The 17,715-nt window shown below is 49.3% G+C and overlaps 1 protein-coding gene across 1 annotated transcript; it reads left to right on the top strand.

The window, feature by feature from the left end:
- Positions 1-6,761: 6,761 nt before the first annotated feature.
- On the top strand, positions 6,762-16,975 carry LOC106032966 (vitamin D3 hydroxylase-associated protein-like). The gene is given in 16 exon segments (XM_013176185.3): positions 6,762-7,182; positions 8,661-8,774; positions 9,096-9,239; positions 10,231-10,364; positions 10,744-10,841; positions 10,844-10,949; positions 11,730-11,770; positions 12,145-12,269; positions 12,519-12,644; positions 13,185-13,282; positions 13,456-13,555; positions 14,423-14,466; positions 14,932-14,971; positions 15,602-15,710; positions 16,028-16,173; positions 16,294-16,975. Coding segments are annotated over 16 exon segments (1,761 nt in total). The 5' UTR covers positions 6,762-6,972; the 3' UTR covers positions 16,420-16,975.
- Positions 16,976-17,715: the final 740 nt, after the last annotated feature.

Here is a 17,715-nt window from a genome sequence, read left to right as displayed (position 1 = left end):
CTCGCAGGCTTGCTGCTGGGTGGCACGGACACAGAGCTTCTGCCTGATGGGGGTATGCCAAATTGCAGTGACTGTCTCAGGTCAGGAGAAGAGAATTTTCAGCAGTCGTCTCACAGGGAAGATGGGAGCTCACTACTGAAACGATAACCTGGCTAGGAAGGGCACTGAGCGATCTGGAAGCACAGACCTTGTTTTGCAAGGAAGGGATGTTGTCCTGTGCTCCTGTATCCCTCCCTATCAGTGCAAGGCTGAACGAAGCAAAGGGGTGCTATTTCTAAAAGGACTTTCCCCATGCATATTTGCTCTTTGCTTTCCAGCTGCTCTCTGTGGGTGGCTCTGAAGGGGTCTTACTGTTCCTCCCACTCTCCCCTCTACAGCTTCCAGACAGTCGCTAGACCCCAGGATCCTACAGTGTTAGCAGCCGTTCCCAGGACCCATCACCCAAAGGGCAGGCTCACCACAATGCAGCAGGTCCTGCCTGAAGCCAAGACAGCCCCAAGGGTGCTCTCAGACATGGTCAGCAGCTCAGCTGGAGCCCTCCTGGTGCTGAAGCAGATGAGGTGAAGACAAGGTCAAGAAGAAGATGGGAGAGGCATGGGGGAGAGAAAATATGGGTTTGGACCAGATGCAGAGGGCTACTCAGGAATTTAATGAGCATAAGGAAAAGCAGAGAGGGTGATGCTGAGAGAAGGCTGGTGAGCTCAGGCACTGAAATTCAAGGAGGGAAAGGCCTTTTGCAGGGCATAACTTTAGGTCTGCAGGAGACTTCTTCCTGGGCTGGAGAGAGGATGTCAGCTCCCTCCCGCTCCCATCAGCACAGTGCCACTGTGCTTCAAACCCTCCTGCAGCCCCTGCACCGTAAGCTCAGGCTGTGCTGCCCTCAGAGAGCTGCTGTGCCTGTTTGCACTGTGCTTGCCCAGCCTCTTGGCACCAGCTAAAGTCCAGACTTTGGTCTGCCTTGGAGAATTAGGTGGAAATGCTGCTTAGGGCAAAAGGACTTTGTTCCCACTAGTTCCCAGTTCTGCTTATCTCCAGCACTGTGTCTTGGCTGTAGTCTTTGCTTTGATCATTTTTCCTCCTCCTGATTTTAATAAGGACTTAAGCCTGCTAAATTTTCTCTTTAGTTTGCAGGGTAGACTCTACCTAGTTGCAACATCATGAGCAAATAAACTCTCCAGAAAAACTGATAGGAGCCAAACATACGTTGTTTGGACACGTCACTGGTCTTTTATAATATCCAAAGCAGACAGAACCATCTGTGGTGTAACGTAACAGAAAGTGGCGGAGGATATTAGAGACATTGAGGCCCCTGGGATCCTGGGATTACTTAACAAACAGGGTTCAAGGAAGGAGGTAGTTGAAGTAACTAAAAGCAAACGTTCAAAAATAGGTGGCATGAAAACTCTTTAACATAGGGAGGTTCATCCTTGAAACACAAATGGAAAATGTGAGAATTAGGACTGGGCCATCCTTCACTCTGAAGCAGCTGTTTCATCTTTCCAAGCATGGTTTCAATCTGCTCTTCCCCCCCCCCTCCTTTTTTTTTTTTTTATTTTTCCACCTGCTTGCCCAGGATGAGACCAGTGAAAAGCCAGACTTCTCTGGCATCTCTGTAGCTGGAGAAGTTGTAAGTAGGATGCATAAAACCCACTTTCCTATGAAAAGGACCAAGGAAAACAGTGTAGTACCCATAGAAGTGAGAAAGCTGTAGGGATGGTCTGGAGAGAAGGCACGCAGGCCCTGCTATCGGAGGTGTGAGGGTTGGTATGGGACATTTCTCTCCCCATCTTATTGCAGCTTATTTAGGGAGAGCCAACGGGGTCCTGGCTGAGTAACATAACAAAGGGGCGATAGAAACACCTCTCAGATGATCTTCTTGGTTGTTGGAAAGGTGCAGATTAAGTAATGGGAAGTTTCTGATCGACTGTTTCGTTCTGTGATTGTTGGTGGGTTTTGCCTGGAATTAAATTGTCCGTTTTTATGAAGGTCTTATGATTCCAATAAATATTTCAGGCTGAAATGAGTCAGAAACTGGAGAGTGCCCAGAAAATACTTATTCAGCCCTCTGAGTCAGTCGGAACAACTTCTGCAGAGGGGACCAGCCCATTTTCCTGTGACTTCAGCAACTTCTGAAGTACCTTTAAAGATGTTTCCGAACAACATAGTTAACACACTTCATTTTGTAAATTGTTTGCAAAACCACATCACAGTGTTTGGATCCAAAAAAAAAAAAAAAAAGAATATGGGATATAATTCTCCAGGTTCATTTTTTGTCATTTTCACCAAAGTGGAGTCAAAGCTGACCTGACTTAAATATATATATGTATATATATATATATATATATAAATTCTGAGGGAAGACAATTTACTTATAGAAAGATTCTAATGGAAACCAGCCTACCTGAGAACTGAAGGTGTTGTGTGGAGTGTGACAAGAGTAAGCCAGTGCAGTTTTGCCTCTGCAAGCTGAGCTTTGCTGGGGACAGGAGTGGGCTGACTGGGTTGGTCCAACTGCCTGCCTCTGTGATGGTCCAAAGTGAAGGAGATGCAGATGTCACAGTGAAATCCCAGAGCAGCTGCCTTTTCTTGTGTAAAGGTCTTGGCTTTCATTTTAACTCCTCTGGTGAGTTTGATTAAACCAGGAAATTAGTCTGGATCCCATCTTAACCTCCAAGATGGATTTATCTACATAGGAAATTAATCTGGATTTGAGGGGAGTGCAGATCTGGAGCAGAATAGCAACTCTCATTCATATGGGTATCAATGCTCTTCTGAAGTCACACCCAGGAATACCATACCCACATGCATTTTTAAGATAAACCACACTTGGCAAAGTATTTCATTGGTGCAAATCAGCCAAACTCCATCTGGGCCCACAGAAATACGAGAAGTAATAGTGGTGCCATCTGCCCTAGGGGTCAGATGAGTACTGAAGGGATGGGGATTCTTTCCTTTCTGATTTGCCTCCATTCCATGATCCATCTAACTGTACTTCCTCTTAGTTTCCCTGCATTGCCAAAAATCTGAAAGCCCCAAGTGGAGTCAGGTAAGTGTTTTTCTCTCTATATACCTGTCTAGCAGCAAAAAGAGGAAACTGTGAAAAGGACAGCAAGGGAAATCAGTTAGATGATTATTTGAGAACCTCTCTCTTCTGTGTCACCAACACAGAGCTTGAGGCAGCGGGTCAGTGATGCAGAAAAAAGTTATAAATGTCTCTGGACACTGTGTGATGGGACTGGATCAACTTTGCCTCCTTTAAGCTGATGCAGCTGGGACAATATCTGAATTAGAAGAGTGTTCAAAACTGAGAAAGGTAGATGTCATTGGAAAGCCAGGATCTAGGATGTTCCCCAGTTCGGCATCATGGTGGTATCTCAGTAGTGCTGAGGTGAGTCCTGGGATTTGGGTGTATTTTGTATTTTCTTCATCCAATTTTGAGAGCCTAACTGAGGTGCAATGAGAATCTGTGATTCTGAGTTAGAGCGTAAGGAAAGTGCTTAGCAATAAATGAGGCACAAGACTGTGGGACTACCTGTGTCCCATCTGAGCACAGCCACATCTACTTTGATGTTGTGACCTTGGACCTAGATTAAGTCAGGTCATAAAAATATCGCAGAAACATTGCACTTGGCCTTGGTTGATGGTCATCAGTGCAATGTGGAGGAATGAACGCAGCACTGTGAGTCAGGCAGGCTGGCTCCTCTGCTAGGGACCTGAGGTTTGACTTGCGACATTCCGTGGGACATTACCTGCCTCAGTTTCCCCATGAGGACAGTGGTCTCTCTCAGCAGACTTTTCTCCCAAGCACCCTTTGCTCCCCTTTGCCTAGTCATAGGACCACACAAAGCCTCCCTCACCCCAACCCAGCCCATTTGCCTTCAAGTAGCTGCTCCCTTCCTTGTTAGGGACTTGTCCTGGTTTTGGCTGGGCTAGGGTTATTTTTCTTCCTAGTAGCTGGTATGGTGCTGTGTTTTGCATTTAGGATGAGAACTATGCTAAACACACACCGATGTGCTAAAACCCATCGGGGACCCAGCCGGGACAGCTGGCCCAGACTGGGCAGAGGTATGTGCTGTACCATATAGCATCATGCAGAACAATAAAACTGGGGGGGGCGTTTTCCACCAACCCTGCCATTCGGGTACCTTCCACAATGTACAGTTCTGCTAAACCCCAGATGGGCTGCTGTCCAGCCTGCAGGGTCTGAGATATGGTCAGGGAGGGCCTGCTCGTACTCACCCGTTATGCCTGCTGCCCATTGCCAACAGAGGACTGATGTAACATTAGTTAATCTTAAACCATAGCCGAGCCGGGGAAAAAGCTATTCCACTGCAGATATCAAAGGTTATGGCCCCCCACAATCTCTGGAAAGCTCAAATAGGCTTTTCTCCAGCTGATGTATTTATAAGATAAAGTGACTGGCAAGTAGTCAAACTCAGATTCCTTGCCATTTTCTACTGTGGGGTTGCTGAGGCTGAAGAACAGCAGGTGCCGATCGCTCCCACAATGGTGTGCCAGCAGCAGTACCGCACCAACCGGCTCCCTGATTCCCATCCATGAGCTGAGGAAGTTTTTGAGAAAGGGAAGAAAATAGTCCGAATCCTTCTGAATTCTGGTTTTGCCATAAACCAAAATAAAGTCAAAGGACCTGCACAAGAGATCCAGTTTTTAGGAATAAAATGGCACGATGGACATCATCAAATCCCAATGGATGTGATCAACAAAATAACAGCTATGTCTCCACCAGCTAACAAAAAGGAAACACAAAGTTTCTTACGTGTTATGGGTTTTTGAAGAATGCACATTCCAAATTACAGTCTGTTTGTAAGCCCTCTCTATCGAGAAGCCTTTGAATAAATTAAACAGGAAATAGTTCGTGCAGCAGCCCTTGGCCCAGGCCAAGCAGGACAAGATAAAAACTGTTCTTTACGCCGCAGCTGGGGAGAATGGCCCCACCTGGAGCCTCTGGCAGAAAACACCAGGGGAGACTCAAGCTCAGCCCCTAGGGTTTTGGAGCAGGGGAAACAGAGGATCTGAGGCCCGCTACACGTGGAGACTGGCAGCAGATGAAGGGGTTCGAGCTGCTTCAGAAGTGGTTGGTACTGAAGCAGAGCTGCTCCTGGCACCCTGATGCTGGGCTGGATGTTCAAAGGGAAGGTCCCCTCTGCACATCATGCAGCTGATGCTGCGTGGAGTAAGTGGGTCACATTGATCACCCAGGGGTTCAGATAGGAAACCCCGGTCACCCAGGACTCTTGGAAGTGATCATAGCTGCCTGCCAGGTTAAACCACAACGGGACTCTAATTTCATATGGCTTTTGGAGTGCCTCTGCAGCCTGAAGGTCTACTCGGAAGGTGCAAACCAGGCTTGGATTTTGAATCCATCCCATCCCTCTGGGTGGATTCAGCCCTCTCCCCCCTCCAGTTGCTCTTCACTGCCTGTGTCCCCATTGCAGGCTGTGGCAGAGCTGTGGGGCTGCCCGTGGCCAGGCAGTGCATGGCCTTGCCGTGACCAGAGGAGCTATGCCTCCGGCTCATGACGGAGGTAAAAACACCAGTCCATCGATAAGGAAAGGGGCTTCCTCAGCAGCATCCGGCCACCTGGAAGCGCAGCTGCGCTTGCTAATAAAACCACCTTCTGAAATCCCGAGCTGGTTCGGACACAGCTGGCTTTGTCTCTGTTAAACATTTGCAGAACGTCTAAAGGGCAGGATCAGAGCACGGGACCCAGTGCGCAAGCGGATGTGGGAAGTCCATGCCCTGATGCCTGCCAATGTGGGGAAAAAAACTCCCACATCCGCTCAGCCCATCACAGGGGTCGTATTGCTGTCACATACACAAAGAGCTCACCTCTGACTCAGGAAGCCTTTTGCATGGATCCCAAGAGGCTGGGAGAGGGTTTGGGTACTGCTGTGTGCTGACCCTGCTCACATGCACCTTCCTGAGGCACCTGCCCTAGCAAGCACCGTGCAGCAGGAGCTGGGGGGACTGCAGACATGTCCCTGTGCTGCTGCTCTCAGAAAATGAGCAGTGCCTTCGCTGAGGAGGCATCCTCTGAGCAAGGATGCCACTAAAAGGAAAAACAGAAGGTGGCCAGCTTAATTTGTTACCAGCTAGCTAGTTGCCATCAACTCCAGACTATTTCTTAGAGGATGCCAAAGTCAATTTTGTCCACAGTCCCTCATAAATTTTCCCGGTTAAAAACAAGGAGAAGAACACTCCCTACTAACACCAATTTCAAGATGAAACAGGGCATGGTTCTTGTGTGCTTGTAGTGAGAGGTGTCTGTGCTGGAAGGACCTCAGCAGCGGCCATCTTAATATCTGATGGGAATAGTTTGCTTCTGGACTGCAACACTGTGGGATTTTTGACTTCTAAAGCAGTAACCGCATGCTCTGTTGTGGGGCGAACCCACCTCTCCTGGTTCGTGCAGACACTGTGGCAGAGCTGAGCCCTATCACAGATCTCCTGAAGCAGCCTGTGTCTGCCACAGTAGCAGCATGGGGGGTGGATGAGTGGGTACCCCACAGCCATGCATCCTCTCGTCATACTGTCTTCATTCCTGTGCAGGGAAATCTTGAGAGTTCAAGCTGTTTTTTCCCCTTCTTCCATTGTCCTCCTAGGCTATGCAGGAAATAGGAGTGAAGCTATTTCCTTGCTTCTTTTGACCAGCCGATCCCCCAGCCCTTCCTCCTTAGCAGAGAACTTCCCACAGTCCGGACAGCCCGTATAAACCCAATACAGCCCAGGGTTCACTGGCTGTGCAAACTTAACCTTTTGAACTTCTCCGTCAATCATTCCCCACTGCATGCCCCCATGAAGGCATCTTTTGCAGGGGTCAGCTTTGGATTTATAAACTACTCGCTGAGCTGAGACACTGGTGCTGGAAGAAGCAGATCTGGGGAGGCAGGGGAGCTCTCTGCCTTGCTTCTCTTTCTCCCTCCATCCTCAGAGATCAGAGGGTCCAGCAAAATGATCCAGCAGCAGCTGAGACAGCTCCTGCCAGAGCCAGAAGTGGCTTCTTCTGCTGCCCTCAGCCTTCTCTGTGGCTCAGCGGTGGCCATGGTAGTCTGGAAGTGGCTCGGTGAAAGGCAGATCCAGCAGAAAATGGAAGAGGCTCAGAGGACCCGGGAGGAAGGTGTGAAGAAAATGGCAAAGGCTGTCCGGCAGTTCAGGGAGCAGGTAACCCATCCTTGTGGGTAGGCTGAGTCCCACTGATGTGTCTTCTGACGTTGTTCTTCAGCTCCTGCTGCTAGCTTTTGTCACAGAGAACCCAGGGGAGATGTTCCAGCAGCCTTCAACAAGGGGTAAGGCTGCCTTGGGAGGAAGGGAGAGCGCTGCTTTTCTCAAGCTTTATGAGATGTGGTGGGAGCCTACAGCCAGGGAGACATGAGTTACACACTGGACGAGGTTTTAGACAACAAAGGTGATGAAGCACTGGACCTTAATCCATCAAAATCTTCTAGATCTTTAGGGATCTAGAAATATCTCTCACCGCTATGGGTAGAAGCAAAAAAGCTTTTTCTCTTCCTGACTCTTAAGTTTATACATCCGTCCACACCCCTCTGTCTTTGGCTCTAAAACCTGCCTTCTAGATAGCTCTTGGAGAGTCTTCAAAGCAAGAAGTTTCACCAGGATTCCCAGCAAGTGAGGCCTCCCGGCCCACCAATCTGCCCAGGAGATACTTGGCCTAACTTAACACTCATGAAGCACGGGGCACTTAATGCTTCCTGTGAGCAACCAGGACACAACATGGGGATAAATGAGGCAGGCACCCAACCAGCATGGATGTGGCCCCCAATTCCTGCAGTTTTGCAGCACTCAGTTCTAACCCCCCTTTCCTCCCTGCTCTGTTTGCTTCTGCATTTGTGCTGGTTCAACAAGATCATGTCTACACAGGTAATGCACTTGGAGATAAATCAAAGCAACTACAAGTGATATATATCTTTACAACCTTTTTTCTTAAATATTTTGAAATATATATTTATATATATACATTAGAAAAAAAATGGTGTCACTGAGAACTGCCAGTTGCCTTCACCTAAGCAGTTTACCCACCTGTAAGTCTTTATTGACTTCTTCAATTTGCTTGGCCTGAGCTATTAGATGTTTTTTACCACCCTAGGTTGATGCCAGGGCTGTCAGCACAGTGCCTGTACCTATACCAAGGGTTGAAGGGCCAGCCTGAGGCTTGTGTGTAAGGACTTTGGTACCTTTAAGCCACAAGTTGGACTCAATGATCCTTGTGGGTCCCTTCCAACTCTGGATATTCTTCTGGCCAGATTGGTTTCCTCAGCTGAGATTAACTCTCAGTCAATGGATAAGTCCCACAGTGTGGGAAGGGAGGCTCAGATGTGATTGTGATTGTCCCTCACTGCAATGGATGCATGAAGGTCTTCTACACTTTCAGAGACAGGTGGATTCCTGGGTTTGCATCACGATTGTGACATCCATGGGGCTTACAAAACAGCTCAAATTCATGTGAAGCATTCATCAGTTCAGAGTCTGATCCCCCTCACGCATGATCTGCCTTTCTGGAAAGCTTTGTTGTTAATGTTAGCAAAATACAAGGGACTTGTCTCCTCTGAGCCCTGGCACAGGACCCTTCCATGGGTACCTGGAGATGATGTCCCGCCATCCTTGCCGTCCTCCTCTTGCAGGTCCCCAGTGTCCAGACAGATGCCATCCTGTCCCTACCCCTGCTGGAACTCGCTGGGAGACTACAGGAAGGGTCCTTGTCCCCCAGGACTGTCCTCTACACCTACATAGAGAAGGTGAGTGCCTGTTTGCAGCATGAAGGACAAATTGCTTATGTTCTCCTTGCAGTGGAGCATGGGCTGGTGATGGAGAAGACTTGGTGGAGCTGCTGATTATGGCAAGTCTTTAATCCAGCGGATATCAGAGGAGAAATATGAAAGGACAGGGATACCTCTGTCTCCTGGGTCATACCCATAACGAGATAGCCCTCTGAGATGGTCTGAGCTAGGATGCTCTGGGAGGGGCCACTTGCTTCAAAGATCCAAATAGCTACTGAATGCAGCTATATCATTAAGATGTTCTCAACTAACACCTCTTCCTCTATGTGTATGGCAAAGGCCCTGGAAGTGACCCAGCAGACAAACTGCGTGCGACATTTTATCCCAGAGTGTGAGGAGCAGCTCCAGGAAATACAAGGGCAGAAGGAGAAAGGGCTTCTCTACGGCATCCCTGTCAGCATCAAGGACCACATCGGCCACGAGGTGCTTCCTTTTGTCCCCCTGAAGCATCCCATCATGGGATAGGCTGGGTGGTGATGTGGGGTGAAACAGAGGGTGGGGAATGGGCCCAATCCCCCCCTTGCTTATACCACAGGAAGCCTGGCTGGGCCTGGGGCTGTAGCCCCACATCTCATTGCAGCTGCAGCCCTGGCAGTTGGGAGTTGCTGACCCCCTCATGTGAGGTGTGTGGATCTGGTGGGTGCTTTCTTTGAACTGAGTTAGGCCAGACAGAGTCATTGAAAGAGCTGATTTCAGTGACTCCACTCATGCTGGTGGGAGCAGGCTCGGCATTGATCTCACAAGCAGTTCTCCTGCCAGAAGATAAATCCTGAGCAAAGAGCCCCAGTTGCATGTCTGTTGCAGTGCCTCCATCCGTGAAAAAACAAATGATTTCTCCTCTGATACATGGGTGAGCATGAGCTGGGCTACATGGTATTTTGAGCCGTAAGTTGGACTTACGCTTCAGCATTTGCTGTATGATTGATAAGAACAGGGCTCAGCTTCCAAAAACTCACTGGCAGCAGGAACCATTAACCTTGAATCCCTGCAGCACTGTAGCTTGTCCACTGAGCCCTTTAGCAAAACAAGACCCAGGCACCAGAGCTAACTGAAAAAGGACCACACTGTGTTTGCCTGGACCTTATGTTCTCTCCCTAAACATTCGCTGGTGGCTTCACTTGGACAGCAGGACACTGGGTTTGATCCTGAGCTAGTGGGTGAACAAAGACTGCCTATAAAGTTGCATCTAGGTCAGGGGAGAGAAATAGCAGGAAAAAGAGCAAGGCCAGGTTCCAAAGAAGCCTTAACCCTGTAAGTGCATAGCAGCCCTCTGCTAAGGATGGAAGGAGAAGGAGTGCTTGCCCTTTATGCAAAGGAATAGACTAGTACTCCCCAAAGGGGTCACCAGATCTTCCTTCCAAAAGTGCAGGGGAACTGTGCTGACCCTGTCCACTGTCCCTTCTCCTCTCCGCAGGGCCAACTGTCAACCTGTGGGCTTGTGCAATACCTGGGCACTCCAGAGCAGGAGGACAGCGTCCTGGTCAAGGTTTTGAAGAGACAGGGGGCCATCCCATTCGCTAAGACCAACATGCCGCAATCCCTCTTCAAGTAACATACATAATTAGAAATCTCCCCTCTGGCTGTGCTCCTGAAACTAAAACCCATCCTGTAGGTCACGGACAGGCTCCTTCCTGTCTTCTAAGATGTTTCCCAGATGAGTCCTTCTTCCATTAGCTGCCAACTATCTCAGTTGAACTGAAAATGGCTTTTCTATAAGATTAAGGGAAAAAAAAACACCACGACACAACAAAAACTAACTGCACTTGTGCATGGGAGGTGGGGGCTCATGGGAATGAGCCTTGTCCCAAAGGGTATATGGGGTGGAAGGAGGAGTTGGGTATGCTGCATAAGCCCAGTGCAAGAGAGAGACAACAAAGTCAAGGTGCTGGACTCTTCCTGACAGCCTGTTTGCTGGTTTTCTCCTCAGCTACGACTGCAGCAATACAATCTTTGGCCAGACCCTGAACCCCCTCAACCACCAGAAGACCCCCGGAGGCTCCTCAGGAGGGGAGGGAGCTCTGATCGCAGGGGAGGCTCCATCCTGGGCATCGGCTCAGACGTTGGTGGCAGCATCCGCCTGCCGTCCAGCTTCTGCGGGCTGTGCGGGCTCAAACCCACAGCCAAAAGGCTCAGGTAGGTGCTGTGATCTGCCCTGCCCACTCTGCAAGGAGCCTGCAAACCCACGCTGCTCCTTCCCAAGGCACACAGTGCCCCTCTGAGCTCACACCCACCTTGTGCACCTACCCACCGTGTTCAGGGAGGGCTCAGCAAACTGATGGGTCTGCCGTCTGGTCACACAGGACAGCGTGTTCCTTGGTGAGGAAACGGGAATTCAGACCTGCCTGAGTGTCAGTCCCTACATCTCTGAAAGCAAATAAAGGAAAAACCTAACTTACAAATTAGAGACAGAGAGAAATTTATTTGGACCAAACACTCAAGTTGCCCTCAAACTGCAGTTTTGGAGGGACGGATGCTAATTGCCAAACTCAGCTGAAGGATGATGTACACAGCGAGTATTTGGGGGAAAACGAGGACAGTTTCATAAATGCTGTCTTGCTTTGCTCAAAACCTTTCCCAAGAGGCAATATTGCTAGGTTCTGCCTGGAAATAGCAGTGCTTTCACTGTAAAACTGACCTGGAGTTTAAAAGAAAGAGGGGCTAAGGTGGTTCAATAACTCCAAAATGGGACATTTTTGGTTAAACTACAACTAAGAGTTGTTGTGGTTTAGATTTATTTTTTTGTTGTTTTGTTTGACCAAAATTTTCTGTTTTACTCAGCTCAGATCAAATACTTTTAATAATTTATTTCTGGTTGAGGTCCTGAATGGAAGACTGCAATGCCCTGTTCAGATGTATTGAGAATATCTCCCTGTTACTGGAATTACAATATACTTTTTTTTTCTTTTTCCACAGCCTGTCTGGAGTGAATGGCCCAGTCAATGGGATCCTGTCAGGTATGTGAATTTCAATTTGTTTTTTTTTTCCTATATGCTGTGAAGAGCAGGAAGAGTGGAATATGCCTGTCGGCTTTGTAGGGCAGGATGAGACTCTGGCCGGGGTTCAACAAGCCCAGGTGCAGAGTGCCATGGCTCCTGGGGGTCACCTCAGAGAAGTTATGTCATCTCTAAAGTCTTAAGTCATCCTCTAGGCCACAGGAAGGCCTGAGGCAGCCAAGACCTGTGTGGAAGCCACCTAGAACACCCCACCTCGAACACCCCACCTCATTGCCTGATGGTTCCTTGCAGTCACTGTGGCCATGTGGAGGGACAGACCAGTGCCTGACACACTCCTTTGCTTACTATGGACATTTGCTCTCGTCCCATGCCAGTTCCCTCTGCGCTGGGGCCGATGGCGAGAGATGTGGACAGCCTGGCCCTCTGCATGAAGGCACTGCTCTGTGAGGAGATGTTCCGGCTGGACCCCACCGTGCCCCCCATCCCCTTCAACGAGGAGGTGAGCCTGGTCCTTAACGGTCCTGCATGCCTTAAGGATCCAGTTATCTTTGTAGCACTGGTTTCTAGTAACTTCCTAGACCTCTTTGAGGGCATGATTCATAATTATCAGGGGGACAAAAAATGGTTAACAAAAATAAGTAGTTATTATATCTGTTCTCTCAACTGGAGTGTGGTTTACCAGACTGAGAGACCCCCAGCAAAGGGTAGGGAAGAAGGCAACGTCAGACGGGTGTCTCCTTTGCTCCAGGTGTACTCAAGCTCTGCTCCTCTGCGGGTCGGGTACTACGACACCGATGGCTACTTCCCGCTGCCTCCTTGCATGCGCAGGGCGGTGCGTGAGACCAGGGAGGCTCTGCAGGCAGCGGGGCACAAGGTGAGCACCACCACCCCACACTCGTCCCCACGGGGTGTCCTCAGCTTTGCCCCTTCCCGCTGTAATCAACCTTCAGAAGCTACACAGAGCCCCTCGGCCCTGCTGTGGGATAAATTAACAGAGGCGCCATTTTAAATTACCACGGTACTGAGGGGAAAGGGCCACGGGACACAGGATGGGAAACACCTTTCGCTCCATGTAGGCATGCTTGTAGAAACATGTTAGTACTTCATAGCAAAGTGAGGCCATGTCTAAGGAGGCATTGATTCAGCTGGGACACACGGAAAACTGGTGCAGTTTCTGGCTCAGTGATTGCCTGGAACAAGAGGGAGGAGGAATGGAGAGGTCTCAGACCTGAGCCAAAAAGCTGCCAGGGAGGAATAATTATATGGGGAGATGGCTAAAAGGCTGAAATGGGCCCCTCCACCAGTGTGTGGAGCCCAGGGAGGCTCCTGTTCTGCCTGTGAAGTATATCCCCAGTCAGGCCTTGGAAATTATTCACATCCTCAGGCTGCCGCGTGATTTTGTGTTTTGGTGCAGCTGGTGCCCTTTTCTCCACTTCGGATCCACTATGTCATGACTGAACTGTTTTTGAAGACATTTTTTGCTGATGGAGGCCGTGCTTGGTTGGATGAGTTGTAAGTAGGAGCCCTCTGGCAGGAGTGCTCTAAAACACCCCTATCCCCATGCCCCTGAGCACAACACACAGGCAAAACTAGCTCCTCTCACACCCCAAACAGGAGACACTCGGGTTTCTGAGAAAGGGCAAACAGCTTCTCTGGCATGATCCCCTCCTCTTGTCATCTCTCAGCACAGGAAATATTGTAGATCCAAGCTTAAAACCACAGGTGACTTGCTACAAGATCCCAAGGCTGGCGAAGAAGCTACTGGCTCTGATTCTTAAACCTCTGGTGAGTTCCTGGCCTCAGGCTCAAAGCACAGTGGTGTAAACAAGGCCCTGAGATGCTTAGAAGCATGACGGTACTGGGAGCCACCTCTAACTGCAAACACTGGGATTTTAGGCCAAGGCACATGCTGTCACTTTGGAAGGTCTTTTCTAGAGCCCTGCTGGGGTTTACCCAGTGCAAAGGGAAATGAGAAAAGGACTGGCCAAGAGCTGTAAAGAATAATGCAGAGCCAACAGCAAGTGGTTCTTTAAATGCTACATCTAGCGGTGCCCAGTTTCCTACAGATTCATACGTTGGGATTGCTACAGCAGGGGAACTCAAGTTTGAAGCTCTATCCCTGCTTTGAAGGCCTTCCAAAGAGCACACCTTCACAGGGGTTTCCTGGTGATTAATAAGAGCTGATCTGCGCTGCAGCCCCATTCATACAATATACAATAAACATCCTCTCGTCCTGCATCCTCCCGTTTTCACTGCCCTTCTCTCCAGTTGGGTTGTTCTTAGCTAACAGGATCAAAAATGTAGCAGTGAGTGGGAGGCAACCAAAGCAGAAATCTTGTTTCTATGAGACACCAAGCAAAAAAAAAAATCTGATTTATCAGAAATAAATGTCTTGGTTCAGGTCAGTGCATTCCTCTGTGAGTAGGAAATAGTGAGCTGTAAGGAAAAGAAAAAAAAAAAAAGGAGAACCAACAACGTGAAGTTGGAAGCCAAGCAAAATGAGAACCATGTGGAGCATTCTTAAGCAATGTCATTCACCCTTAGCACAGCAGCCCCATAGACTGAGTCAGGGCATGAGCAGAGTTTCCTGGGATGGCACAAGTTACTGCACCCTCACATCATGCCCCTAATGGGAATCATTTGCCTTTCCAGTTTCCCCGCCTGGCTGACTATCTGAATGCCTTGTGTGGAATGAGGTAAGACAGCACCGTCCCAAGGGATGCCTATGGAAATGAACTGTGCTTTCTCCTCTAAGTGTCCACGATGGAGTGGGGGGCACTGGGTTCACAACAGGCTTTCTGCAGGTTTCTCTGTCCTGGACAATGCTTCAGTCTTAGGAACACATCTCCCCACTTCCCTAGTGTTACACTGCCCCTTGTGTTACTCTGAAAGGGTAAAGGGACTTGGACAAGGTCGTACAGCAAGCTTGTGGCAGAGATAAGCACTCAATCCAGGCTCACAAGGGAAACCTCTCTTCCATTTCCAGACATTTGTTGCTTAATAGCTTGGCTAAATGCCTAAGGAAACTTCAGAGAAATTGAGGAAGATGTATTGTTTTAAGTGATTGCTAAAATCACTGAGGCTTATCAACGTGGAGGATTATTGAAGCAGTTTCCCCTCTTCTTAAAGCTTAAAAATGTTACTATGATTTCCGCTTGCAGGTCAGTGAATGAGTTGTGGAATCAACAGCATCAAATAGAGGTATGTTTTGAGTGCTTTTCTCTCGGGCATCATGCTATGAGTTGAGGCATTATGGTGTCAGTCTGGCAGAGAGGAGGGGGGTCAGTGTTTAGGAAAGGTGTTGTGCAGTGGGGTGCTGGGGAAAAGACAAGGGGAAAGACACAAAAAAGAGGTAAGAATGGGCTAGTTGGGCTTTTTGGTCAATTCAGCCAGGACTTCGTGGGTTACAATTCTCACGCCCAAGTACCCACACTCAACAGTCCCAGAGCAAAAAAGGCTGTCCTGAGAGCAAGTCTGGCAAACGAGGAACCTTGCCAGCTCCCGCCCATAATTTGGCTATGTGCTGTGGAGGCAGACACTCGCACACAGTGTGGGTCTCCCTTTGGGGATATCTGCACTACAGGCTGCAAGAGATGAGTCCAAGGAGGTTCCTTTACAGCTGGGCCAGCGGTGACACCGATCTGTCCTGATAGCACTGCGACCCAGCAAGGGTTCCTCCATCAGGGCAGACACGCTGCAACCAGTCCTTGCCTCTGCTCTGGTGCACAGCTGCCTCCTCAGCCTTACCACAGCCTGGTGCATGCCCCAGAGAAGCCAAGGTGTTCCAGGCATGGACATGGCCTCGGTGTCATCTCCCCTTTCCTCCCAAAGGCGTACCGCTCGGAATTCATCACCCAGTGGAGGGAACTCCACCTAGACGTCGTGCTGTGCCCTGTCCTCGGGCCTGCCTTCACCGTGGGATTCCCAGGGAAACTCCTCCGTAAGTGAGCCTGAGACCTTCCTGGGAGGGGAGAGGACAACCATGGTTGTGACTGGACAGAAATGTCCACTACTGTGGAGCTTCACCACCGAAGCATTTTATGGGCATTAGGAAGGAAAAATAACTACCGTAAAGCTTGGCAGACCTCTGGATAAGGTGGATCTGGTGGCAGTTGTTTCTTGCAGTAGGACTGGGACTCAAGGATGACCATCCCTAGGCAGTTTTGCCTCACAAAAGTAGCTGGTTCTCAGGGCTTCAAGGAACACGTCTGAAATTGAGTCTGTAGCTGCCTGTGTTGTCTGTTTTGCTTCTCTCAGCTGCCGTCTCCTCCACAATGCTGTACAACGTCTTGAACTTCCCCGCTGGGGTCGTGCCCGTCAGCGTGGTGACAGAAGCTGATGAGGAGGAACTGAAGCTTTACCGAGGATGCTGCGATGACTCCTGGGACAGGACACTGAAACAGGTATGTGACACGGAAAGCCCTTGAGTTGGAAGGGACTGGCCACGTGCCTAAACAAAGCTCCCCAAAGCTGCTGGAGGTCCGAGCTCCACCACGTAACCCCTCACTGTGTCCCCTCTGCAGGCTGTGGCAGGAGCCGTGGGGCTGCCCGTGGCCGTGCAGTGCGTGGCCTTGCCGTGGCAGGAGGAGCTGTGCCTGCGCTTCATGAAGGAGGTGGAGACCCTCAGCCGTGGGAAGGGAGCAGCGTAGCCTCTGCAGTCCCACCTCTGCAGGGCTAGAGGCAGCCAAGACACAAACAGGACAGCTCTGCACCAGTTTCCCCTTTCGCAATCTGAATTGCATAGATTCCAGCAAGGAGGGAAGGAGGAAAGAAAACGCATTTCCTGCCCTTCTTCCTGCTGACAAGCACAGATCCTGTAAAGGACACAGCAGTTTCCTCAGTAGCCATTAAAAGGACTGTAAATCTGCCTCACTGTCCTCTGTCTTGGCTGACACTGCTGGATTCACCTCTAAACAGCTCAGCAGCTAATGCAGAGACCAAAACATCAGCACAAATCCTCCAGCACTTCATCATACAAACCCTTCACAACACCAAACTCCTTTGTTGAAAGGAAACCCTGTCTTGCCTGCATCACATTCTTCCTTGGAAGAAAAATGAGAATATCTGAAGACTCCAGATGGACACTGCAGCTTCACAACTTATCCTGTCATATGTTCCCCACCTCTTCTGCTGCTCATTCTTCTATCTCCCCTGTTTGTCCCAGTAAAGTGATATGGCTGAAAACAACCAGTTCCTTTTGCTGCATTAGCGACTGTTCTGTGTTCCCCACCAGCACACTCTGCAGCCACACTAACACCCGCGTTGGTCAAAGATGTGATGCAGGGGGCTAGAATGTCTAATGTTGGGTTCAAATGATCAAAAATCTATGAAGTGCACCTTCCTGAAACGATGGACATGGGTGGGAGTTACCCTCAGTAGTATTTTCTTGCTGGCACTGGATGTAAGCATGGGCTGCTGAGGCTAACAGCCCTGCTGGGAACACAGCCGTGTCTACCTACCCTCTCCATCACCATTTTACTTGAAAAAAAACATAAAATACAGATATTAAGCAAATGTTATTATAAACTTGAGTAACCCTCCACTGATGGATGAGATGATGAGATCATATAAGTGCACAGTTACTCCTCAAAATCATACACCTCCCCACTGGACATTAAACGGCACCTAGCACACGTGGCAGTGCTCACACCTCTCTCTGTCTGTGGGAGATGGCAACAGTCACTTGCCTCTCCACAGCACTGAGCTGTTTCCACCAGCAGGTCTCAAGCATCACAGGTGTATTTCCAAGCCCAGCGAAGCAGCAGTCTCAAGAACCTCTTCTTTAAGGACCTCAGGCTGCTGTTTCTAAAAGCAGAGAGGTGACAAGCAGAGACAGATTATGCAGATGGTGAGATCTGGGGCAGAAAGCCTGAGATCCCCGGATGGTGTTTATTATTCTGAACCTGCTCACGTAGGATAAAAACAGTCAGATGCAAGGGAGAAAA

The sequence above is a fragment of the Anser cygnoides genome, chromosome 8, assembly GCF_040182565.1.
Source record: "Anser cygnoides isolate HZ-2024a breed goose chromosome 8, Taihu_goose_T2T_genome, whole genome shotgun sequence".
Classification (NCBI taxonomy): Eukaryota; Metazoa; Chordata; class Aves; order Anseriformes; family Anatidae; genus Anser; species Anser cygnoides.
Note: the sequence above shows the minus strand (reverse complement) of the source record. Positions and strands in the feature narration are given on the sequence as shown.